We start from the raw sequence: 26,244 nt of genomic DNA on the forward strand, positions 1-26,244 counted from the left end.
CTAGCTGACACACCAGAGACACCAGGGCGAAGCTGCAACATGGATCATACAATTAAGCTCATCTCACACTTATCTACCATTGCAAGGAAAAGCTCCATTTCTTTCCCTCAGGTACATGAATCCTTCTGCTTCTCTCATACTGGGGCTCATCTAATGCTAGAGCAAGCTGAAAGAACCTAAGCCAGCAACAAATTGGACTCTACATTCATCTTTTTACTAAAGAAATTTCTCTCTGCTGGCAGTGAGATGAGAACCAGTATCCACACCAGGACTGTGTGCTTGGGAGTCAAGAGGAGAGGGCACAGCTGTACTGAGGTAGTCATAAGCTTAAGCTGATGTCAAACAAACACAGGCCTCTGGATATCAGCAAGCTAATCATGAGCACCTGACTCAAAGTTAAAGCACTTTCAAGTCTAACAAGCCAAACTAATTTTTCTGTTCTTGAAATCTGTGTTCTTCAACATTCTGAGCCACAAACGAGTCCTCTACTGGGACTTTTAAAATGCTAATTTGGAATGAAAACAAGGTTAAGAGTCAATGCCTGCCCCCCTAAATAAAGATATTCTCTAACTCTAATGCTTAGTAGAGTTTCAAGACAAAGATTTATATATCCAAAAATTTAACTACAGAAATCTATTAGAACCACCGATTTGAGGATTTGAGGTAGTTCATGATCATCTGACTCAATGGATTTAACATTTTATGTATTTTTATTGAAGTTTCTATGGTAACAAACATTCATCCAGTATATAAATAACGAGATCATTCAGTACATAAATAACCAGAAGGGAGCATATGAAGACACATGGAGATGAAAAGTCATGGTTTATGTTTACACCACAGCACCTGTTAATCCATGGGCATCCAAGCAAGTTTTGCTGTTTTGGTGCCTATTTGCTTTGTTATTCTGGGGGGTTATTTTGGAGGAGAAGGTGCGTGGATTTAAATTTAAAATAAAACAGTCACAAGAGCAGAAAATTACTTTTTTTTTTTTGGCTTTTGTTAATCCCCCTCTAGAAGAAGGTCTGAAATAATTTTTTTCAAGAAGATGCATGCTGAGCACTTTAAAAAGAATGTTAAGATATTTAAGAAAAAAATAGTGGTTTTAACCTTTAAGCAAAAAATACAAACTACTTATGTCCAGCAAATACTCTCTGCATTGTTTTAAGATGGTGACAAATGTACATTGGTAACCTCAGGCTTGCCTGAAGTTTCTCCTCTATGGAGTCTCTTTCAGAAAAATAATACAAGGAATGGTTTGCAGTAGGTAGGTAGCATCAGACATATCTGGTACTTCAGCTACATTCAAAGTTTTCTCAACAACATGAAGCTGCACATTCGTCTTCATCCCAGCATGTCCTTGCCTAGAAGATTTTATAGCTTACTCCTTCTCTCGTACTCTCATTTCAAAGGGGAATACATACAGAAATTGCAATGCTCAACAAACTGAACCAGGGAAAGTGAATGTCAATTGATGGCCTCTTAGGACATAAGTGACCTCTTTCCTGTAAGGAAAATGAATTTATAATGAGCATTTGTCCATACCTGGCTCATTAGACCACTGTCTTCCTAGGATATTCTCCTCACATTACATCAAGACAGAACTCAAAACAGAAAAAAATCCCATTACTTGTTACAGTTTATCTTCATACAGCAAGTGAAGTTATTTTAAGGATACTTCTGCCTTCTAACAGTACTGAATGCATCTACATGTTTTCCAGAAATTTGTTTTTTTATTAGTGAATGAGAATAGGAACAGAACTTCTAGCTCAGTAAACTTCCTTTTTAGCCAAGGCATTTTACCTGCTGACATGTCTATTAAGTATTCGCTAAGACCTTGAAAACTTTAATGGATTTGCAGAAACAAACAACGAAATACAGCCTTTAAAAGACCTTGTTTTGTTGGACAAGAAAAATCATGTAAGTAAATGCAAAAGTTCCCAGAAAGGGCACGGGTGGGAGGAGGCTAGCACACAGACTAAAAGCATTCTTTCTACATGGAAATAGTCACATGCAGGTGGAAAGAAGAAGCATCACCTTGGTCAGCAAATGAGAAGGCTTTCCTGCAATGTTTCTCAGAAGGAGGGAGGTTTCCCTGTCCAAATAGGAGTGCTTGTGCAGAAAGAAAGAGAAAGAACATAAGTCAAAAGAAGTCAGTGTAGCAATTTTATAGTGTATCGATTACAGAAGATAAGCAGAGTTTAAGGAAAAACCCTCAGTCCTCATTCTTGCCCACCCATACAAACATGAACATTCCCAAATAGTCATCTCAGACCCACTGCAAGCCTAACACACTACTATAAAAGCGGTTGTGTTAATAGAGGAATGGAGTTTATTCTTCACCTGTATAAAGGTCACACAATAGAATTAAGAAGAGTTTTGCTTACCTGCTATGGGTGTCTTTTCTGCAAGAGACAATGTATTTTCAAATATACTTAGATTTATAAAAGTAAGAAAACATGCATTTAAGACACTTTTCAAAATCCTCTCCATGTCTGGCAACCTTTTAAAACTGAGCATTCTGCTTCTGCTGTGCAAACATAAAGCCACTAAAAACTGGTCATCATAGAAGCAGAGAAGTGCTTTCATGCTATCTACATTGGCTGCTGCTTCCATACTTAAAGATGTTACCATAATAATTATTAACTAAACCTGAATTAGAATTGAAAGTTTTTTTTTTTTTAAAAAAGGACATGTCTCTTTTCTCTTAGAGAGTCCCAATTATATAAGCCAAGAAGTTGGGATCAAATTACCAAATTTCTCCGAGAAGAAAAATTAACAGTAAATGCATTTTGACCCATTTAAAAAAGGAAATCAAAATGGATAGTAAACAGTAGGGAAGATTTCACAAAAGACAAAAATGAATTAATGACAGAGTTAGTGTGATTGCCATCTGTACCACCTGCTACAGAAGAACAACAAAACCATCAGCCCCCAGGAGTTTGCAGAACTGCATGATCACATGTCTGGTAAGGAAATTAGACTAATACTGTGGTACTTCACAAGAACATGGAGTACGTCCCCTGTGTATCATCACTGTACTGCAAAATTTGTCCCGTGTGGCTAAACCTGTCTCAGCCATTATTTCTGTGTTTACTGGCTTTACACCATACAGCACAAGGCATAACAACTGAGCAGCCTGCTACACTCTTGTTTAATAATTAGAAGCCAAGCACAGAACAGAATCTCTGTCTCCTCTGCAGAGCCGCAATAAGCAATAGTCTCCTGAGAAAGTGCTGCAAAGACCACAACTTCATGCAAGCCAATATCAAATAGCTTGGTGCATACAGTTCCTGCACAGGGAGTTTCTTTGATGCGACTGCCATATGCCCTGGCACACTTCAAGTTACAGCTCAGTAAAGACTCTACAGAGTGTCTCAAGTTAAACCTAGGCTCCAGCCCAGCTCCAGCTGCTCCTTAGCCACTAATATGGACTCAGTTTATGCTACAGACCAAATGAAATTTTTTCTGCCAGCAAAGTAATATCTATCTATATCTACATCTGATGTTTTAGAAGCACAGCAGTGCTACCTAGTGACATGCAAATTTTTCACACCTGAAATACACATACATAAGTGCTTTGTGACACAAGACCTGGTAATGATTAAAAAGCCTCGTACATATTTTACACTAAATTTTTCATAAGTCTCAGAATGGGCTTCCTGACATATATAATCATAAGCATTTGGGACAGATCAGTTAATGCATTCTGCTATTTCTACATACAGAGCACTTCCAGCAGTCTCGATACCTAAGCAAGGCTATCATTTAAAGAATAGCTCATTTACTCAGCCTGAGAAAGTCTGAAGTGATGCTAACATTGTTGGTGAATAACAGTTTTGCTTAATTTGTGGGCAAGAGTCAGACTGATCCTCTTTAAGATTTCTACAAGGTGCATCTTTACATCTGAAGAGCGTCCTTTCTTACCCAGCACCTCTAACTTCACACAAACGAAGTCTCAGATTGTCTCATTATAAGACATTACTACAGAACTTGTGAAATAAATTGGTTGGCTCAATCCCAAATTCAAAAATACAGATAAAAGTCTATGGACCGGTCTAAGAAATTCGTTTTAAAAAGCCCCTTGATAGAGCTCTTGTTGGACGTCATGGACTCCAATTAAGATGAATCACTCTTTCTTGGGGGATGGAGCATCAGGGCTGAAAAGATTATTACAAGGCACATGCCTAGTCTTTTCCTTAGGGTTTAACCTCCTCTCCTTCGCCTATCAGTTAACAATAGTGGCAGGATGAAGAGGGGTTACTGAGTATCTCCTTAAAGGAAATACCATTATTTGGAAAGTATTTCTCTGATAGAGCAGCTCAAGGCAGATCATTTAACCTTCCCATCATTGGTCATTTTGGCTGTCAGTCTTGCATCTTACACAAATTTTTTTCCAGTAAGGAATTTCTACTCTATCCAGAAAGGGGAATGCCATACAGTTTACAAAATAATAACTACTAGGGACTTTGCTAACACTGTTCTCCAGTATTAGCAAAGCAAAGTATTAAAACAGATATCCAAAGGAAAGTTATTTTGGAAATCAAGAGCAATGGTATTTCATTGGAACAGACATTGGCCAGTAAAATCTGATGTAACAGAATGATGACAAACTACCCATATTAGTCTGAGCTGAAGAGACATGTCTCGAAACAGAACGGCAATGGTTCTCTGCCTGTCACCTTTTGAGCACGGCTCCTTATTACTGTCAAGCTTTGCAGTAGTGCAGGTACCCAAAAGTTAGGATGCACAGAGGTAGTAAAGCAACAGGAAAGCCCGAGTTCTCAGGAATCACAGCTTCACTAAACAACTACATCCACACTACCTTTTTCAAACATTTGACCTGCATAAAACATTGGGGGGGGGGGGGGCGAGAGGAGAACACCCCCCCCCCTCCAAATCGGTGCATCCAATAATCAGACTAAGGATTTTCCTTTTTCTTCATGAAAAAAGTTCTATTTTGGAAAACAATGTGCTGCTCTTTCATGAACCAAAATTCTAAAGCATTTGATCTATTTCAGAGGAAGACTTCAGGTCAAATATCAAGCTTTGAGGTGAACAGATATTCCACTGTAATACTGTCTTCCAGGAATAATCCATTGTTCAGGGAAAGTTCAATATTCTGGGTTTTTTTGTTTTTTTTTTTTTCCTTAAGATGCAACCATACTGGACCAGACAGAGGATCTAGGTGGCCCACACTTCCTCTCTGCTTCTGGAGTTCCAATGCAAGTCAAAGCTCTGACACTACAAACCCTTGGAGGCCCACCAGATGAGATCCCCAGCCCCCATGCTGCAGGCTCTGCTCTGACATGCCGGTACCTGCTGCCTGTCATGCTACCCACACGCAATCACACATTGGGACTCTAGAAGAGGGAGAGGTTTAGTAAAAATCTGCATTACAAATAGCAACTCCAAAGTTTTGTTAGAGAACATTTTACTGCAACACCTTCATGTGCCCCTATGCTCAGCTGAGCTATAGAAAGAAAAATACCATAGAATATTTTCAGTTTTGAATGGAAATATGTAAAAGTCAGTAATAGCTAAATCTACCAGACTACTTTAGGATATAAAAGCAATTATAATTACACAAAGTAGTGTCCCTCCCCCAATACAGTATTCCAAACCACTGCTTGCCAGCAGGGCATAAAAGCATACGTCCCATCCACTCCATTCGTTTTTTCTTAACCCCCTTGCAAGTAAGCTGACTGCCTCCATAGTACGCCATCATTTCTCACAATTGGCATTTTCATTTCAGTCTAAATACCTTTTCTCTTTAAGAATGTCACAGAATCAGATAACACACTGTTGGCAAGTCAAAGTAGTTTGAAGCAGCATGAAATTATCAAACGAGATTTGACAAAAATTTCAGAGGGGACTAAAACGCCCAGTTCTTTATGCTAAGCATGGAGTTACACAAGAGCCACGCTGTAACAGTGCTGGAAGATTCTATTTAGTTGCTTCTTTCACTCAACTACTCAAAAGTGAGGCTTATTCAAATAATGTGAGCAACACAGAGTCAAAAACTTTATGCCTAATTTATTTACCAAATGCTTTGAAAGATCACGTATTTCTAGGCCAGCACTTCACCAAGTGTGCAGAGCAAAACGGTGCATGTGTGCATGGCCCAAGCTAGCCATAAGCATTTATTTCCAGGAGGAGGTTTGAAAGCTGTATTTCTGGCGAACGGGATAACCTTCTGAATATAATCCAGCTGTCAGTTGCATGAACACCTCTTGTAAATTCTTGTACAAAATATGACTCTTAAGCCCGACTAGCAATGCAAATGAAAAAGCTTCCCAGAGAAGTTATTCAAACTATATATAGAAAAAAAAAATCTCTGTTAAAAAAAAGAAATTCATAATTTTACAACATCACCGCTCAGGTAGCAAAAATAAATACATAAATAAATAAAAATAAAAGTAGAGGAACTATGATAAGGCCTCCTCTTAGCAGAAAAAGTTTGTCTATTAAAAAAGTATTAAAAAAGACTTGAAGTACTATGATGAAAATATTTGCTGATCACAACACTGAAGTTCTATAAAATAAAATTCATACCTTTATCAAGAGATGACAAGACAGCTGTGCATGAAAATCCAAGATAACTGAAAATACTTATAATAAAAATGAGATATGATGATCAAAATAACAGCACAAGCAATAAAAAAAGCATATAAATAAGCACTCAAGTGTCTCTGTAACAAGCTTAAGCTGGTATGGATAACCACAACATAGAAAAATAGGTCTGAATAAAATTAACAATAACATTTTGAAGTCCTTGATGATGTTAGGAGAGACATTTCAAATACTTTTCGCATGTAGTTCATTCAGTAAAGACAACTAGCCTGGATGTTTATAAAAACATGGAAGTCTTGTTGCAAATTACTTTTTGGACTTCAAAGATTTCCTGTATCCTTTCTTTGAAGCCAGGAATGCAACATCCATTATCTTCAGGCCTTCATACCAGGAGAAGTTCATGGACCAGCTGTTGAATATTGCATTTCACAGTGTTTTCAGAGATTGCCACACAAAACTCTTCAGAAATACAAAATCGGTGATTATGTCAGAATGTTTTTGATTGCTGAAACATATTCATCCTTGTCACCAACTCCATAAGCATGGAGAAATAATTTCACATGTAACTTCTTCCCCTCTGTTSAGAGTTTGAGAGTTAAACAAGGGAGAAGATGCACCATTTTACTCAATTTAGCAAGGGTTCCCCCCTCCATGAGAACATATCGTTTAGCTACAAACCAAGTTCTTTCTTAATACATGTAGTTTTACTTTTCCACACCAGAGAAACTATTGCCACTGTGACTTCTTCCAAAAGCAGAGACAAAACTATAAAGGATGTTTGCTAGACACGATAAAAGAGATGGGATTAGCAGGAAAATGAATATACATTTCAGATTTTCAGAATATAAATGGTTGCACCACACTGAGCAACAAGTAATCCTCTACACAGCCAAAAGCTCAAGATATTTTCCCCTATTATCCTTGTCATTTCCTTTATAATAGGTTCAGTGGGTTCTTTTAACCCTTGAGGTTCTGAGGCCCCAGGATGAAGCCAGTTTCAAAACAAACAAACAAAACCCAGAAATTATTTAGCATATTAAAATATTAAATTATCTAGCATATTAGAATTATTTTTTTAGAAAGTAACTGATGTGTGGATTTTAAAAAGTAAGGATCGTTTTAAAACAGGTGATAAACTGAGCTGTCCAGTTAGCTTCTGAAGGGTGCAGGCTGTATAATCCATCTTGCAACTGTATCAGGCCATCAGTTCACAGGGAGCAGGCTATGCATTGTCTCATTGCTTCATTTCTGAGTTTTACCTACAGAGTTTTGCCAAAACTCATTAATCATGATCACATCAAACGCTTCTTGCTACATGCCTGATTATCAGTCAGTCCAGAAGTAGGTAAAACAAATCCAGAAGATTCAATCTCATGCCTAAAAGCCGGAATGGTATCCAGTTCCCCCAATTTGAAAGTAGAGGCTCAGAGTATGTGTATACAAGGTTTAAAAACAGTACAATACAGTATGGAAAGTGCTATATATGTTCTTTATATTGTCACTTTGCAAATAATGAACAAAACTGTGTGGGAAGTACAGATGAAAGACTACCTGACAATCTTCTAGGGTATCTTATCCTACTGTTCTAATGTCTTAAATATGTTAAATAGAAAAACCTCCTTCCCAATTAGATATTGTCTGTAGTTTGAAAGACATTATTCATTCAAGCTGTGTACAACAAAACTTCACTACATACAAGATGATGACAAGACACTGAGGACTTGTGTGAATAAATATCTTGCCACATTTCTTACAAAACTCAACAATTTAACATTAACAGACATATCTAAGTAAACCAGCTGGTGGCACTGTTGTGCCACATATTTCCAGTTTAATATGCCAGTTAAGAAACACTACAAAACCGTTTAAAAAGTCTATCTCTGTCCCTAAGAAAGAAAATAAAGCAAGACAGAAACAGTCAGCGGTGGCTGATAGAGAGCTATACGCTTCCAAAGTTTTGTTTAAAGGTTCACTGCTATAGCTTTGGATTACATCAGTCCTTCAAACTTGTTGACCCTGGCTTAAAGATTTAGAATTCAGTATTTTCAAAAGAAATCATTTAAAAAATATTTTTGTAACTTTGTTGCAAACTATAGCTTTTTCTGCTCTCAGTTTCTTTACTTGTAAAGGGGAGGGGAAGGGGGAACTGAAATTTTTCTTTGCAAATTCTTTGAGATTATGGGTTCATTTGTAATGTATAAAAATACATGATGTAAAATGACGAATATCTAATTAAGAAACTCCACTTTCTGCCCTCCTTTGAAATGGGCTACCAAAAGCAATTATGCTTAAGAAAAAAAATTGCAGTTTAAGTAGCCTTTCCCAACTAACGATCAGAAAACAGGCAAGAATCAACTGAAAGAAGGCTGAAAAGCTTGCCTGTAATGATACGCACAGTTACCTGATTGCACTGCTGGGATCCCAATAGATTAAACTCAAATCACTAACGTGACTTCTGTTTTGCAGGGAAATTGATACAACTACAGACATAAACAGAAGCCATATATACATGTCGCAGTACCTGACAGGAGTCCCTTCTGCTTCCTTTTCTGGAAAGTCAAAGGGATGCTTGGACTGATTGATAGAACATTCTATAGAAACATGCAGTAAAAGTGTAGGAAATGGCAGGGAAGGTTGCTAAAAGGGAAGAGAAGAAAAGGGTGGGGGTTGGAGAAAAGGCTTGACTATCACTCAGCAGGAGGAAGAGAGAAATGGTGATGACAGTGACAGCAAAGGATACAGCTGCATTAGGAAGCTGCAGCGTCCCTGGTTCTAATTTCTTATGGAAAAGTGATCAATGACTTAAAGACAAGAGGAGATTCAGTTTTCTTCTTCTATTGGAAGGGAGAAGAATATAGGATGCAGATATATTCCAGACCACAACAGGAGGGGAAAGAGCCACAACTTCAGATGAAAGCACTGGAGGAAAACGCCTGTAGTTTCACACAAGGCACCTTCTACCTTATTTGAAACAAGTCAGTAAGAAAACAAGCCCAGGGAACGTTCTCCTTGTGCAACCACTTGCTCACTAAGCCAAGTACTGAAAGTTAATTTCTCTGAATGCTACAAGCAGAAGAAACTCTGCAGAGTAACATACAATCACTTTATAAAATCTCATACACTTCCCATCTCAGTTTCTCCATACCAGTAAATAGCATAATATGCTCTCATGACAATTCACAAGTATCTATATGAAAAATGTGCACCTAATAAAGATTTATTTCACTTCCAGATGGTCACACTATTTTAGATCTGAGCTCCTTCACAGTCATTTATTTGAAAAGAACCAAAGAGAAAGCATTTCTGTATTACCATAATTTTCACTAAGGGGAAAAAAAATGAACAAAACAGCAAACAAAAAAAATTGACACACAACTGTGGCTCAGAACAAAATGTTCAGTCATAATAGGGACAAGCTTCTTAGTGCGAGGTCATTCAGGGATCAAAATCCAAACACTATGCTACTAAAAAGTGGAATGCCCAAGACTTCCAACTTGTCATACAATGCTTGCAAAGAATTTATTTTAGGCATGTTAATTTTGGTAACTAAATTATACAGTTTTGGTTTGACAAATGAAGAGAGGCAAAAGGGTTACAGTTTATGCTTATGAAAACCTTAGAAAAGGAACAGAGATACTTAGAAACTGAAGCAGCAGCTTTAGATATTAGAGCTGCCTGATACTTTCACATATAAAATGTGTTTTCAGTTGCTTATAAAACTTTTGCCAAGCTATAAGCTCTGAGACAGAAGTTTTTCATGACAGCTCCCTGCTACAGGATGATGACTAGTCATTTAGGTTAGACTAAGCATTTCCAAGAGGGGAAAAGAAGGTGTGTCTCATTTAATATGTACATATTTTTAAAAAGCTTTAATACTTCTGCATGTCTGACCATGAAACGTACTATTGGCAGGGGCAGGCTCAAAGACTTGCTTTGTGCTGGTCCCACGAGAAGTAACCCAAATTTGTCTGAGCATGAGCCTTTAGAATTAAAATTGTAGTCCATATAGTCTCACTGAAGTCTGGAGCACCGCAATTAAAAATTTCTAGGCTACACCCTTTCACAGGGCACTGCTCAGCCCTTTAACCGGGCCGCATGCTTACCATCCTTGTCCAAAACTTCGGCCAAGTTTGCGAACGCTTGGGCCTGCGCTGGGAGAGTACAGCAGCCTCCTTGCAATTGCAACGCCTGGCTGTTGCAGAGCATATTGGAGCCAGACACTGGAAGCGAGAATCCAGAGCTATTACTCCGGGCTCCCAAGTGGCCAACCCTCCTCCTGGAAGCCATGCAACTCCATTTCACTGCAGGCAACTTCATTTCTGGAATTTCCTAATTCTGAGTGTTCAACTTTGCAACTTATTTTTTAAACAGTCAAGACTCAAAAAAAGTTTAATTTATAGTAAGTATTTCTTAACTACTAGGGATTCTTGTAACTTCACGCCTGTTCTAAAAATTACAGTCTAAATCTATTGAAATTTGCTGCAATTTAAGAAACACGTCTGTGGACATTCTGAACTATGAAATTGCTGCACTATGTGCATGAGATGTACTATTTACTAATCCATGCACTTCCCAGGTCAAAAGAAAAAGCGGACAGTTAGGTCTTGATGATTCCCTGCCAAATACAAGCTCCTTGGGACACAGCAGGTGAGAAAAGCTTGCAAAAGCTAGGGAACATTTCAGCTAAAGCTCAGTTTCATTGCTGGTTTAAAGAAACTTAACACTGAGCTGCCCATAAGAAAGAGGCAGACCTGACCTCCCCGCCAACCACGTGCTCTCTCAAATCTCTCTTCTGTAGACAGCAGAGATTGTGACCGTGTGGTCCATCGGATCAGTGACCAACTAATTCAGAAGAAGGATTATTTTTCAGGCAAATCTGTATCACTAGGCAGCTGCACAAACACTAGTGCCAACACAAGACAGGGTAAGACTGCCCAGTTCAGTAGCAGCATGGATCTAAGTCAGCTTAAACCAAACATGAAATCCCAACTGAAGTTTGTTTGCAGGGAGGTTTTGAGCAGTGGAATTTTCCCAAAAGAACAGAGGTAGCAGGAAAAAAATAAATAAGGTGGAGTATAATTTCATGGCAAATGGTCATCCGACCCATCCAAACAGTGCATTAATTAAGGGGAAGATGGAAAGAAGGAAGGAACCCCCCCCCCAAAAAAAAAAACAAAAAAAACCCACTGTAGTTAAGACTGATTGCTCAGGAATTGCATTAGTTACAGAAAGGATCCCAGACACTTCACACCATGGATGGCTCTACCTACAGCCCAAAGACATCAAAGCAGTTAAGAAACTTAAGGAATAAAAGTACATGCAATTTGAACTGCTTTTGTCTGAACCTACTGTATTTTATGCTAAGTAGTAATTGTATTAATAATATTTACAAATCTTTGTATGTATATACATGCATATATATATTATATATATATATATATATATTTTATATATATAGTTTGTTGACTTCTAAACTATGAAGCAGCCCTGAAAAGTTACTGTAGACACCAAAACCTCCAAAGTTCAGTTATGAGAAGAGAACAGATTTAAACAACTGGAGAGTTAACAGAGTCAAAACTCCACCTTTCGTGCCAAGAACAGATAGGCCACATGGAGGGAAAAAAAGAAAAGAAAAGAAAAGAAACCTGCATCCATAAAGCAAATCACCGATGTGGCTGGTCTAAAACCTAAAAGAATGTTTAAAAACATAAGACTAGTAAGTGTCCAACACAGGAAGCTGTAACCAAGGCTGTAAACTTGGTTAACTAAAAAGATTTTTCTTTGTATTCAAAGACAAACCTTAGTACACTATTAGAGGCTAAATACTAACCAGCACGTGCAAAACTGACACAGCTAGAAGGCAAAAATAAACAACAGATCAAGTTCTCAGTTGTTTCTACAGAACACAGTCTCTTTTTTTTTTGGAATCCTTTAAAAACTCCTTTACAAACCTGGCAAACTCTAGCTTTCATCCTGTAAGTTCAGCAGTACATACAACTGATAAAACTGCATAAATTCCTTTCTCCTGCTAGAGTTTAATGCTTTGACTGCTGCTGTGTTCTTAATTTTTGTCATCTGCTTCAAATTTGATTTTTGGCAACCTGAAGTAAGGACAAACAAGTAATGTGTTGCTAATTTTGTACAGATGTACTATTTCTCTTCCTTAATCAAATAAGATATTGCAAAAAGTGAAGGAATTTATCTCAGTTTCAAGTGGACTGGCGTATCTGCAAAGAACGTCACTGTTTTAAAGGCTCTATTACTAATTAATCACAACTTTTAAAGTGATATCTTTGTTGGAAACTGCAGCCAAAGAGCCTAACTCTCTGTGGCGCTTTTGACAAAGTTTGGTAACATCATAGCGCAAGTATTTTCATTTCTCGAGTCTAGTGCCTTGGTCCAAGATTGCTTCTTCTGAAACGTATGTTGCCTAGATTTCTTTGATCATTAATCTGCGACATTTTGTCTCTTGCAGATGAGCCTAGTAAGAATTCCAACCTCTGATCAACTATTTTCTTAGCTTGTCTGTATCAGTGGTATAACTTTTTCTCCATAAATGTAATATGAAATAAAATCCTATTCATAAACACAAGCCTCGTTCTGCAGTGCCGTGAAACCTGCAGGAAAGCATTGGGATTTATTTAAAAAAATCTGGTTATTTAGCATCCARTTCAAACTGCCTCCTACAATGGATGGAAGTTTGTGAGTGATTTCTCTACATAATGCATGTAAAGGGGGAGGAGGGGAAGCTGAAAGGATCAGAAAGGTCACTGGACTGCAGACAGCTTCTGTCATTAGATAGATAGTTCTAGATAGGATAGTTTATGGATAGATAGTTCTGCTGCTAGCATTAGTAATCAGTGCAGCACACGGACCTACACACATGAACACAGGCAAAGCCATTTTAAGGGGGTACCGGCTCAGCAGACTACCACTGCCACCAGCTTACCCTCTCTTCCTGTACCAGGTGAGAAGCCATCATGATTGGGAAATGAAAGCTGATGAAGAYGGAGCTGCGTGCCCTCATCTTGAAAAGTCAGAGGAGCTGGGCACTAGAAACCATCAAGTGTCTGGCAGCTCCAGAAGAACATGAAGGAAGAAAGGGCAGGCACACGCAGGCAAATTCTAACACATAAGGTACCACATTGCTGGACACAGCCACCTCACTACTGCCACGTGCAAGGGGCTACTGGGAAAGTTTCTGAAGAAGCAGTTTTAAATGTAGATCAGCGGGTCTCAGGTAGCTGAGGTTTGAGTCATTCAGTGGGTATTCCTCAAGACACCAACATCACAGAACAGCCCGAGAGCAACAGGTAGGCATAAACAATGCTTGTTGTGTTCATACTTCATGGTAACAAGATACACCATAACTGTAATTTGTGTGTGGATAACCAGCTTTGCCAGCCAGTTGCAACAAACACCACATGCACCATACTGTCCCCTTTTCTGTCCCTTCCAGTAGCTTTCAAGCTTATTCATCAGTATCAGGCAAATTTGACAGGCAATCTCAAAAGATAAGTACATCTTTACATGTTTTAAGCAACTCAGCTGCCCACTACACTTAAATTAGAGACTTCATACATGGAAAAACTTGCAGGGCAAATTTTAAATTCATGGCTATGATGCAAGTTGGAGATATCGATCAGAGAATCRAGGTCTAGCAATACACAGATAATGCTTAGGTTCTCATTTCCATTTCATTTAACTTAAGATACAGCAGTTTTCATAACCTACCCATTCCATGCACGTACAGCAATTTAAACTTTGAGAATGCCTCCTTTCTATTTCCAGCCTTCACTTGGATTCCACAGCTCTTTAAGAAAGAAGGAAAAAAAAAACCTTCCCATCCTTTTCTTTGCACATTTCATGAGAATAATTTAAAAAAAGTTTAGACGCTAAATTTAGGGACATAGAGAAGAGCATATTTAGTGATCTTTGGGTTCTAGAGCCTCATATGAAGAAAACTTCTTTACTGTCATGCATAAATTTCAAGATGAATAGCTAAGCACATCTGAACACTGGAATACATAAACACTGTTTAAATTTCATAAACTGGTATGTTTATCTCAGAGGATATTTTGAAAGCCTCCAAAAACCTGGCAAGCAGAGAGTCATTTTACATTTATTTCAAGAGCATTTGAAAACTGGATGGCTCACACTTCTTATGGCAACAAAACGGGAAGCCAGAGTAACATTTCAAGATGACAGATGTGCACAATTTTCCTTTACTGACTTACTAAAAAACACCATGTGACTAATAATTTCAAATCAAGTCTTTCCATTGACTATTTTCAGCTTAGGAAAAGGATAACCAAAAGCAGTCCAGAGCACACTTTTTTTAAAAATGTAAAGAGCTAATGACATAATAGAACTGAAAGAAAAGAAGATTTATTTAAAATTTCAGAGTCTAACTTCCATGCCTTGTTTGTTGCATATCTGTGACTACTCTCACAAATCAGACCGACTTCCTTAGCATCTACTTGTGGTTACATACAACATGGAACATAAGGAAAACCACTCAAACCTTAAGCTCCCAAATAATGCCCTACTTCTCCAAGAACTAAAATAAACCACAACTGTTCTTTAAATCATCTACAAACAATAAGTGAGGTTCAGCAATCCAACTCTATTTTAAGATGCTATTGCCTATCAAAGACAGTGTACATTAAGGGTTGATTTCTCTGCAAACAGAAACAGTTGACTGCATTTTCATACAGTATTACATTCATGTTACCACATACGTAAATCACACATAAAACATGACCTGAAATAATCTGTTATGGGTAGAAAAGCTTTTATCTCACACCTCTATGTAGCAAACATTATTTTAGTGACAAAACATCCATAAGAGAATGAAGCAAGGACTGATGTGGGACACAAACTAAGTTAGGCTCCCTTATTTTCCTGAAAGAAATGTTAAAGTTTACTCTACACTGCCATTTTCTCTGTCAAGTGAGGCAAAGAATCTGTAGTTTTTAATGTACTGGCAAGTCCCTCTGTCATGACTTTCACCTCTTATACCTCATGTATAAAACTACAATGAATAAGTAAAAAACAAGCAAACAGAAAAACAAAACAAAAGAAAGCAGCATTACTGACTGCTAAATTATGTGCCATCCTCACATACAAGTCAGAATCTCTCAGCTGTGTAAATTGGGTTACATGCATAAAGAACTATCACGTTGGGGGGAATGCTCTATTGTGCCAGACCAGATGGCATACTTCAGTTTTATCTGCAACCTCTTCATTGAGTATATGCAGGACAGCAACAACGACTGTCCATGAACAGACCCTTTCACCGATCAGACAGAACTAGCTACATGAGCATGACTGACACAGTTCTCTCATCTGTCCCCACTATTTTCTTCTTCTATTGCCCTAGACACAGCTCACTGAAAATACGGAAACAATTTCTTGGTGGTGGAGGAACAGAAGGAAAGAGGAAAAAGACAGTATGGGTGGGAGGATAGGACAAGTTAGTCATACAGTCATCACTTCCCCTTCCATTACTCACGCTACTTCTTCACTCATTCAGGTTTACATTCAGGTAAAGCATTTGACATGCAGAAACTAAGATTTAAAGTGCATGCCACTCTACACAACTAAAACCGTAAATGCTGACAAGCTACCTATCATTTTAAGGATGAACACTGTTCAAACAAGTATATAGCATGATGTGAAGGCATCCTCCACTCTAGGAGGCTCCCACAGCGTAGACTGTTAGGAGTAAGAGGGAAAAGACCATAAGGTACCTGTCCTATTGCTTAGGCAAAAAGATTTGAATAGCCCATTGGTACTAATGGATGTAACCCCTGCTCTCCCTTCCAGACTCCAGCTCTTGAACACATATTCCCACTACTTATCATAACCTGGTTCCAGCGTGCAGACCCCTCTGGTGAGCCTATGCAACTCACCCAGCTGATGGAGAAAAAGCTCCAAAATAAAACTGGAAAGTTGTGGTTTGTTAAGTGAGTATCAATGAGTACCAAAGTCAGAACAAAGGAGGTAATAAGACTGTAGCTAAGAGCTTTAGGGGAGGGAGGGAGAGAGAAAAGGGAAGGCACATCCTCCTCTTTTTGGTGCCTGTGGAACTGCAACTTCTTTCTATAACATCTGTCATTAGCATCTGTCATAAATGATACTAGACTACACATACTTTCAACGTGCCGCTGCATGGCTGTTCCTTTACAGCATTTCCCTACATTAGATAGAATACTCAAGCTAATTAAGCAAAGCTTAATTTCCTTTTCCAGACCAGCATTTCCTATCAAAATAACAATCAGTTTTAGTCAACATTATTCTCTTCCTTTTGTGATTCCAATAAAACTAAGTTGAGTAAGAAAGGACATCTTTTAAAATCATTGCTCTGCTGGAGAGGACAAAGAGGATGGGTGAAAAGGGCAGAGCTGCCAAGTCACTGAATCTTTTGGTAAGAGCCATAGTGGCAAAGGAAGATTTTAAAGGTCAGCAGCCTCAGTAGAGTCACAAGGAAGATGGGCAAAGAGAAAAGTGCTATCTTTAAGCACTATGCAAGAGAAACATATCTCAATACAGATCTGCTAAGGCCACCTACTAGCAGCTTCTCTTTCAATATCTGCATAAAACAATTGTGCCTGTGCTGTTTTTTCCACAAGGGCATTAAGTTTTCAAAGACTACTTCCTACTTTTCCTACTATTTCCTCCACCAGGAGCAGCATCAATGAGTTAACTGTAAGGGTCTGAGAACAGAATTCAGCCCTACTGGAGAAATGTGTTTTGATTCACACCATAGTCATGAAGATTAATAGAAACCTAAACAATAGGTTTCAGGCACTAAATGAATAAAAAAGGGGGGGGAAAATCCTTTGTTGGTGTCCAATGACTCTCCCAAAGAATCCATTGTTTCTGCTCATTTGCAAGGTGAATTTGATTGAACAAACACAACCACAGAATCTGTCACCAACTCCAAACAAATGTGATTTTCCCTTTTACTTTTCATCAATGATGGTGGGGGGGACAACAAGAACTTTCGCTTCACAGGAAAAAGTCCCATGAGGTAACAGATGCAAGTCTGAATAGTTAAATACCGATTCTGTAAATTTGGGGAAGATTTCTGAGTTCGACACTTTCCTCAGGCTACTGAAATTAGAAAGGCCAAACAAAGGACAGTAAAACAAAGCAGCACTGTAAATAATTATAGAGGATTCTGCTCTTAAGAGGAGAGCAGAATTTTGACTCTCAAATTACCAACACATTCTTGTTACCTCCTTCAAAGGAATCATTCTTATCAGCTTATCTGGGCAGAGAAACAATAGCCACATTCTTATGCGAAGCAATCACTTGGTTTACAGGGCTAGCTCTGGCATTTCTTTGAAAGCTTTAGGGGTTCTCAGCCTCACAGTCAACGGCTCAACGCAACTGAGATGTACTTGCAGCAATATGGATCAGCTTCCCACAAACACAAAGCAACTTCTAGACCTCTGCCTGTTGATTCACCATCATCAAGCTACTAAAGGGGAGCAGATCGTTTGCCTATTACTCATGCCATACAAAGAACTGAAAAATCTGGAGACAAGGACAGTCCTACTGATGTCTATCATTCCTAAAGTCAGAGATGCTGAGATCTGAGACTGAGATCTGCAAAATCAACTGCAGAAAATATCTTGCAGTTTTAAAAAGTGAATAGCAAATCCCAGTTTCAGAAGAGATTAATTCAAATAAGTCTTCTTTTTAGCCTGAAGACAGGCTAAAATACGTAATAGTCTAACTTTGTCCATAAAAAGAGGTATCAGCATTCATAACAGTCAGAGATCCAGAAGGCTAAAATAAGCCTCATCATACCACAGAAAGAGAATATGAATGATAAATGAACAACAATATAACCAGTAAGACCATAACAGACCAGCTCTAACTCTTAACTCTAACTTACAGCAATAATGCAAAGGTTTGCATTTTAAGTTTCTACAGAAGAAAGGAACTGAACTGTCACTCATTCATTCTCATCATTTCAAATTCACTGGACCATCTTGCCTGTTCCCTCACATAAATTTCCAGCTCTTTCAAAATTCCTCAAAACGGGCTATGTTTTTACTGACATACTTCACCTCTGATAATTAATCAATATTCAATATTCAAGTGATCACACGTACAGAGGCACCAAAATCCTAAATGAACATTTGCCATTGCCATATCATGCATCAATTGTTTTTCTGTGTTGTGGATTGCTTTGAAGAGTTCTCTCTAGCAAGCATTAAACCAGAATATTAAGTAGCAGTCAATTACTGGTATAGCTCCAGATAGGCACTCATAATACCTGAAACATATGCAGCCATTTAAGTGTCCTGTAACAGGAACATAGTCTTGTCATTCAACTGCACTTTCTCCCCCACCCAGCTATACGCTCCTTGGATTTAAATTAAACCCAATATACAAGATTCACTTAGAATAAAGACATTAAAGATAAAGCACTAATATCCATGAACGGCTTAGGAGGAGGAAAAGATGGGCAAAGCCTTTTAAAATAGGTACATACACTTTAAAAAGATTCCTTACCAGTAAGGAAAATAAAACAGAGAAAGAAGTAGCCACAGCCTATGTAGTCCATGTCACTGCAATCCTGATCTTTAATCAACCCACCATATTAAAGATGTTTAGCTAGGAGTGTAAGCATTTGAGAGCAAAAGTGAAAACAAAAGTGAAAACAAAAGTGAAAACAAAAGTGAAAACAAAAGTGAAAACAAAAGTGAAAACAAAAGTGAAAACAAAAGTGAAAACAAAAGTGAAAACAAAAGTGAAAACAAAAGTGAAAACAAAAGTGAAAACAAAAGTGAAAACAAAAGTGAAAACCTTCTTGAATTAATGACACTTTACCTCAGTGATTGGTTGCCCTTGTGATGTCAAGTCCAGTTCCTGAGGTCTTGTCACCTTATCGATATCCAAGGAGTCCATGCTGGAAGCTGCAGAGGTTATGCTGGAACGGGAGGAGTTGCTGATGGAGTGCACTTCAGCATCACTCACTGTGCCAGCGGATGCTGTCCTCCTGTGCTGAGCAGGTTTAGTGTCTTCTGTGACAGACTGTTGGGCTGCCTCATCCATGCTCAAGGAGGCCTTCTCTAACTGTGCAGTGATGTCATCCAAAGAAACATTGGCATGTGATGGTTTAGTCACCTTACCAGATGAAGAGGATAATCCTTTCATGCTGCTGTGCTTAGCAGAAGGTCGACTACCAGGTGGTTTCTGAGCTTTGGTTTCTGTGGGTAGGCGTTTCACTGCAGCACTGTTTGCTGAATGAGACCCAATGTTGCTGAGCTCCTGCTCTATGGAACAGAGATCAGCCATGAGGGCATCTAGATCCACAGTCTCCCCCTGATTCAGGGCTTCTGCAATGAACAAGAGTTATCAGTACACTCTGGGTTACTTCATTTCTCTGCAGAACTCTTCAATTTGTGTTAACAAATTTAATAGTTGGGGTAAGGGAAATGCTTTTAAGTGTATTTTCCATCTCTACTGCAAAATCCCTGCTCACTGGTAAACAACTATATTTGCACTACTACTCTTCACCTGTCTAAGAGTAATTTAAAAAAACATTTAGGTTGATAGGTTTGCTGATGGAGAAACCTATCAAAATTCAGATTACATTTGAAAAGTTCAAACCACTGTCCTGTGAAAAGAATCTAAAAATACGTTAGTGTACATCATCCTTCAACTTCTCAAAGAAGTGTAGGTGTTTTGCTAAGCATTTTTTATTAAAGCAATGCAAATTATGTGACATTGCTTTAAAAAAGCCACAAAATACTATACACACACAAATCTTTAAATTAAGGCTTCCTGTATTATAACCAGAGGAAGTTATTTTAAAACAAGGAAAAGCGTGATTTCTGTTTAACATGAAAGCTTTCTGGAGCTATATTCCTGCATCCTGTCCCACAAGCAAGATGCTCTTTCTTCCTGTTTAGCAGATACACACCAGTTCATTCTTTCACGAGACTAGGTCCCACAATAATTACTTTTTTACAAACACTAGACTACAATTCTCAGACATCAGGTTCCAAAAGATACTGTTTTGGGACATTCAGAATTCAGTGTCAAACACAGAAATACAAGTCAGCCATCAGAAAGCAATGCCTTTAGCAATCACATTCTCACTTCAGTTAGAAGTATGTTTCAACGCTCTATTAAACCGTCTTACAATATTCTCATTCACTGCTGAAACAGCTTTTCTTTCTACACTAATATTTGAGGGGCTAAATAATTCAACAAACCATTCAAATTGTACATGGAGAAACGATACGAGAAGTTGGCAAGATTAGTTTCTTGGCGGAGAGGTGATCTCTTGACTGGTGCCACAGGCTTGTCTGTATCCAAACTCTGAAAAAGACAAGAAAAGGGGTAGAATGAAGTTTGACAAGGAATTGGACAAGCAAACCTTCACCCTGAATGAAAGTTAATTTTCTCTGAGACAAATTTTTCAAAAAACTCTTGGCATATCAAAATTTCTTTTTCAGCCTCTAGACTGAAAACATATGCCACCATATCACAGTGATTTAACTTCAGCTGTGAATGAGGAAAAGATATTAAAGACATTCTGTTGTCGCAGAATTGAAAGGAAAGAAGTATATTCTAAATGTATTTTTCAGTAGTGTTACATACTACCTTACATGCAATTTCTCTAAAGTGGACTGCCCAAGTATATACACATTTGTGTATATACTGTGGCACCCTTTCCAAGAAAGGCACCTTTAGCTTATGGGCATACCCACAGCATCAGCACAGAAAAATACTCAGTGGAGAATCCTATTTTCTTAAAAGGAATTTGTAATTGACTTTTTTCTGAATATATATACTCTTCTTCATGAAAAACATTAAATTGTGAAAGCAAACCCCAGCCCACCTTATCATAAAGGAAACAAAACAAAAACTAAAATAAAGGGTGGGGGGAGGGGGAAGAGCCATCTTTTTACCTGATATATTAGTTATGTTATGGAGGATGGTGTGGGCATATAATATTATAATAATATCAGCATTTTTCTAAGTAGTAGGACACTGGAATCCAGCTGGCGGCCCAAGAGCTGCGTCTGGCCCCCAGAGCGCAATTCAACCTGCTGCCTTTTTCTTTGCAGACAAGCTGGTAACTGTTTGAACAGCAGAAGTAGCATGAACAGCCAAAAGCTTCCCCATAACAGAGCTAGCTCACAGTCCAGTGCTACTGCATCCTGGGGGCAAGGGGAGAAGGAGCTGTCAAGGCTGCGTGCGAGTGTCCTGCACCACTGTCCCTGCAGTGACAAGTGTTTATGAGGGGAACACTCCTGCAGTTGCTGAGGCTCAACAGGCCTGCAGAGGATGTGAATTTAAGCTATGCCTGTACTGACAAAGCTCCCCTGAAGATATGCTTGTCCGAGTACAAAGTTGTTACCTCACCTGGCTTTGAAAGTATTTTAAATAAACTAGAAAAAAATCCAGCTCTTACTCTAGTATATGGCCTCACGGGAAACTATACAGTTAGAGCATTAGCAATAAATCATATCAGTGAAATCAGAAAAAATGATCTCCTATGCTTCAGCCCAAATTCTCATAAAAGCCATATTTAATAGAAATAATAGAAATTTAGGTGTCTCAAAATATTTTTATTCCATTTGTCTTCTGGGGTTTGAATTTGAGTTCATATTTTAGGCAGAGATTTTAAGTGCTGCAGGAAGGAAAGGGGGGGGGTCGGGGGAAGAATTTTCTAGCTCCAAGAGAACAAAATTTCTCAGCTTTTTCCCCCCCCCTTTTCTCATTTTCCACATCTTTTTTCAAGCCTTTGTTACAATCTTTTTTTCAAATATTTATTTTTGCTGAACTCTCTCCTCTCTTCTCAATTTGACTTGAACTTTGAAAAAAATACTTTTAGGAAGTCAATCATTACTAAACAAGCATAATTTGAAGCCAGTAATGTGGTCTTGTCTTCTGTCAGGTGAAAAAAAAAACTCTAGTACCTCTGATGGAGCTTACATATTTCCCACATAGAAAAGACGAAAAACATCTACTTAGAACCCTAGAGGCAGCAGTGAAACTCGAGACATAAGAGGCTAGGTAGGGCTTATTCCCTCAGACAGAACCCACAGACTGCCAAAAAAAACAAAAACAAATCCAAAAACCTCTCCTGCAAAGCAAATAATTCTGGCTAAAAGCATCTAAAAAGCGTTCTACCGAATTTAAGAATAATCAAGGTATTACATGTCCTTGGAAGTATATGGGATACGCTCTCACTATTATCAGAGCACGTTCTCCGTAACATACTATGATGTTAAACCAACAATTTACAAGACTGCTAAGAACTGCAACAGCACCAAAAGGTTCATTCTGAATGATCATGAAGCAAAGTAAGATTTCCTTCATTTATCCTGCACTGCAGAGCAGTCACTAATCACTAATCAGACTAATCACTAATGCACTCCACATTAGTTCCAGACACTGTCCACATATACAGCAAATTTTGTGACTATACTTTAGAGTGCTTTTATTAGAGCTGAGGTTAAGTAAGGTAAAGTGAATTCAAATGATCTTGTGGGCATCATAACAACTAAACATCTCAAAAATCTTTTTCATATGAAAAGGAATCTAATTCTTTCTTTCAACTCCCCCCAAATAAACATATAGGAAATCTAAAAAAGAAGTTCAAGATATTCAAGGACAAAAAGCCTCTTCCCCCCACTGCTCTTGAGATTCCAGCTGATAAATAGCAACAAACACTGAGACTACACATGAGAATGTACTTTGAATCTCATTAGCTCTAATTACACCCCTTTACCGGGACTTCAGMTGCACCACGGCAAAGTCACTTTCCAAACACAAAAACAAACAAACCACTGAGACACAACTGGGTTAAGTTGTTCATATAAGACTATATGAGGTCATTCAAAGTTTTGGGGTAAATGTCACTTCCAGTAGTTCCAGAAGACAGCAATGCAAATGTGGAGCAGTGTTGCAGACTGTTGTACAGCAGCATGAAAGTGAGAAAGAAAGAGTGTGGATCCACCAACTATCTGTTAGTATGCTTTATATACTTTTCATGGATCAAAACAAATTCAGACATCAAAAAGTCTACCTGTTACAATATAGCTCTAAGCCCCAGTAAAGTATGCTTGTATTTCTAGGCTGCTCAGATCTGTCTAAAACAGAACAGAGAACAAAAGGTCCAAAACCAATTCCCCATTGTGCTCTCCTGTGAGGGTCCTCATTAAAGGTACTTAACACTGCCCATGCCTTCAAAACATCCCATTGGACCTTAAAAACAAAACAAAACAAAAAAAAAAGCCACTTCCATGAGTTTAAAAAAAATTACAATACGCAGATTTCTTTCACATTGTCTTCCATTCATCTGAAAAGGCAGAATTTTTCATTTTGCTGCACACACAAGCTGAGAACAAAAATTATTTTCCCTTATTTTAATATGCTACTGAAGTGTAGATTTTGCAGGCAGAGACTTTAACCAGAAGATGCAAATAATAGAGATAAGCCCAAATTTGAAATGCTGTCATACGATTAGCTCAATTTTCCCCCAGAAATTTGCCTTTGGATAAGATAAAGTTCCCTCCTTTTTCCCCCCAAACTTACAGGATACAGAAATGATGAAAAAGCCTCTTCCTCTCTAGTCTTATTGAAACTTGGGACACCATACCTTTACTAAAGTGTGTGAGACAGAGAGGATTAAGATGAAATAAACTACTTAGGAGGGCCAGCTCCTGTAGCTGATACAACCACAGCAGGCAGTCACTGTGAAATGGCCTATACCCCAGGCATCTGGCATATAATGCAAAACGCAGAATCTGCTTGTGAAGAAAAGGAAAAGCACTAAGAAGGAGGAAATGCCAAGAAAAGATGTCCTATCAGCGGCTTCTCTGATGCAGGAAAAGTACTCTGGAATAACGATGAATCCTCCAGAATGTATTGGAGACCTTAACAATATCATCAGTGGCAACATCCAGGATTTCTTGCTCCTTATTGATGTTCAGGTGCAACAAAGAAATTCAATGCTTTTGTACTTGGAAAATGTCCAACTGCGTGTTTGGAGATACAGCCTAGCTCTGGCCTGCTAAAGTCAGTGTTGCTTTATACACACAAGGACAAAGTACCAGTTCTGCAGCTGTCAGAAGGGATCATATCCTTTCAGAAAGTTCAAATTAGCAGGTTGGTGAAAAACAAGTTTAACCACTTTGACATGGGGAAAATGCAACTCATTTAGAAGCCTTTAAAGAGTACTTTGTTGGTCATATGCTAGAGTCTGCCTTGTTGCAAGTGGCAGCGGTCAGTAACTGAGGGAGAGAAGCAGCTTTTGCCTTTGCACAAGAGCGCAGGACACCTGCGGATGCATGCTTGGTTCTGTCAAGCACCACAGTTAAAAGCTTTCATTTCTACATTTCTGAAGGGTTTTATCTTCCAATGGAATCCTTGTTGAGACTAACACAGTTAATATCCAGCTAAAACTAAAATATGTAATATTTATACAGAATTATTCAGTGAGATGTTGAAAGCCTTCCTAACCTGTGTGAGTTTGTCCAGTTCCCCCAGCCAGGCCCCAAACATCTTGTCCAGATCCTGATCTTCCTTATCACTATCTTCTTCGGCACCATGGTCAAGTTCTTCATCTGATAATTGCTCCATCTGAAAAAAAACAAAAGCAATAGTCAAGTTAAATTACACCAGTGTTTAAGAAAACTGGTGTCAGTGACTACATTCCTGAAAAAAAGTTCCAAAGTCAAACCACACGTCTGTTGACGTTCTTCAGAGGAAAATACTAGTACTGTTGGGCAAAGGAAGAACCTATTGCAAAGCAGCTTAGATCTGACATATTGCTACTAAAAAGTCACTGAAATCTATGCAGCATTACATCTTACATTTGTTTAGTGTCAAAAATTAACTGAAAACATGTTTACATTCTAACTTGCTGAAGATGGGTTTATAATCAATTCTATCTTCCTCAGGCATTTACCAGCCAACTTTGTCTTTTCATACAAGAAAGTCTATTTCAGGTGTGACAAAAACACTGCAGATCTCATCAACCCTGCCACTCTTATCAACCCTGCATTGCAATGAGCCCCTATTTATTAATTGAGGTGACATACTCAAGTTTAGAATTTGGCAGAAGCAATAAGAATTCACACAGAACAGCCTTCACTCTAAAAAGAACAGTGAACCTACTGAAAAAAAAAAAAAATCAATATCCAGGAATAACTTGGAGGGGGAGGGAGGAGCTGCTCCCTTGAGAACCAAAGCAGAAAGCCTACAATGAAGAAATGAATGAGCAAAAGGTGGTAGGTGCTTCACAGCATATGCAAGTTGGAAATTATTACTGGTAATGACATGCCATGCAATAATAAAACTTAAATGTATATAAAAAAACCTGTATAGAAAATAAAGAACAGATACATTGTTATACATGAAAAACTACAAATAGAGAGCAAGTACATCTGTAATCTTAATATACAAAAAAATTATTGTTATACAGTTTTAAGTTAGGAAGCATCGGAACTGGTCTGCAAAGTGAGCGAGGCAAATGACTTCAGAAAAATTGCATACATTCATAGGAAGTTTGTTAGAATGCTTATGTGTAAAGAGCAAGTGTGAAAGCTGCAAGGGATAATTAAGCAGCCATTCCTGCAGCTGCTTTTGTCAGAACCGCACAGAAGCAGCTGAAGAACAAAGTGCACAATA

The 26,244-nt window shown here is 38.3% G+C and overlaps 1 protein-coding gene across 1 annotated transcript in view; it reads right to left on the reverse strand.

Annotated features, from left to right (window-relative positions):
• RAPH1 (Ras association (RalGDS/AF-6) and pleckstrin homology domains 1) overlaps positions 1-26,244 on the reverse strand; it is a 92,192-nt gene that overhangs the window by 24,296 nt on the left and 41,652 nt on the right. The window contains exons 2-5 of the mRNA XM_026089310.1: positions 25,075-25,194; positions 20,814-20,919; positions 19,423-19,931; positions 2,038-2,112 (exon numbers count right to left, since the gene is read on the reverse strand). Coding sequence (XP_025945095.1) covers positions 2,038-2,112; positions 19,423-19,931; positions 20,814-20,919; positions 25,075-25,194 — 810 coding nt within the window. The remainder of the gene's footprint in view (positions 1-2,037; positions 2,113-19,422; positions 19,932-20,813; positions 20,920-25,074; positions 25,195-26,244) is intronic.

Source organism: Apteryx rowi, unplaced genomic scaffold (genome assembly GCF_003343035.1).
Source record: "Apteryx rowi isolate R43461 unplaced genomic scaffold, aptRow1 scaffold_12, whole genome shotgun sequence".
NCBI classification, from domain to species: Eukaryota; Metazoa; Chordata; class Aves; order Apterygiformes; family Apterygidae; genus Apteryx; species Apteryx rowi.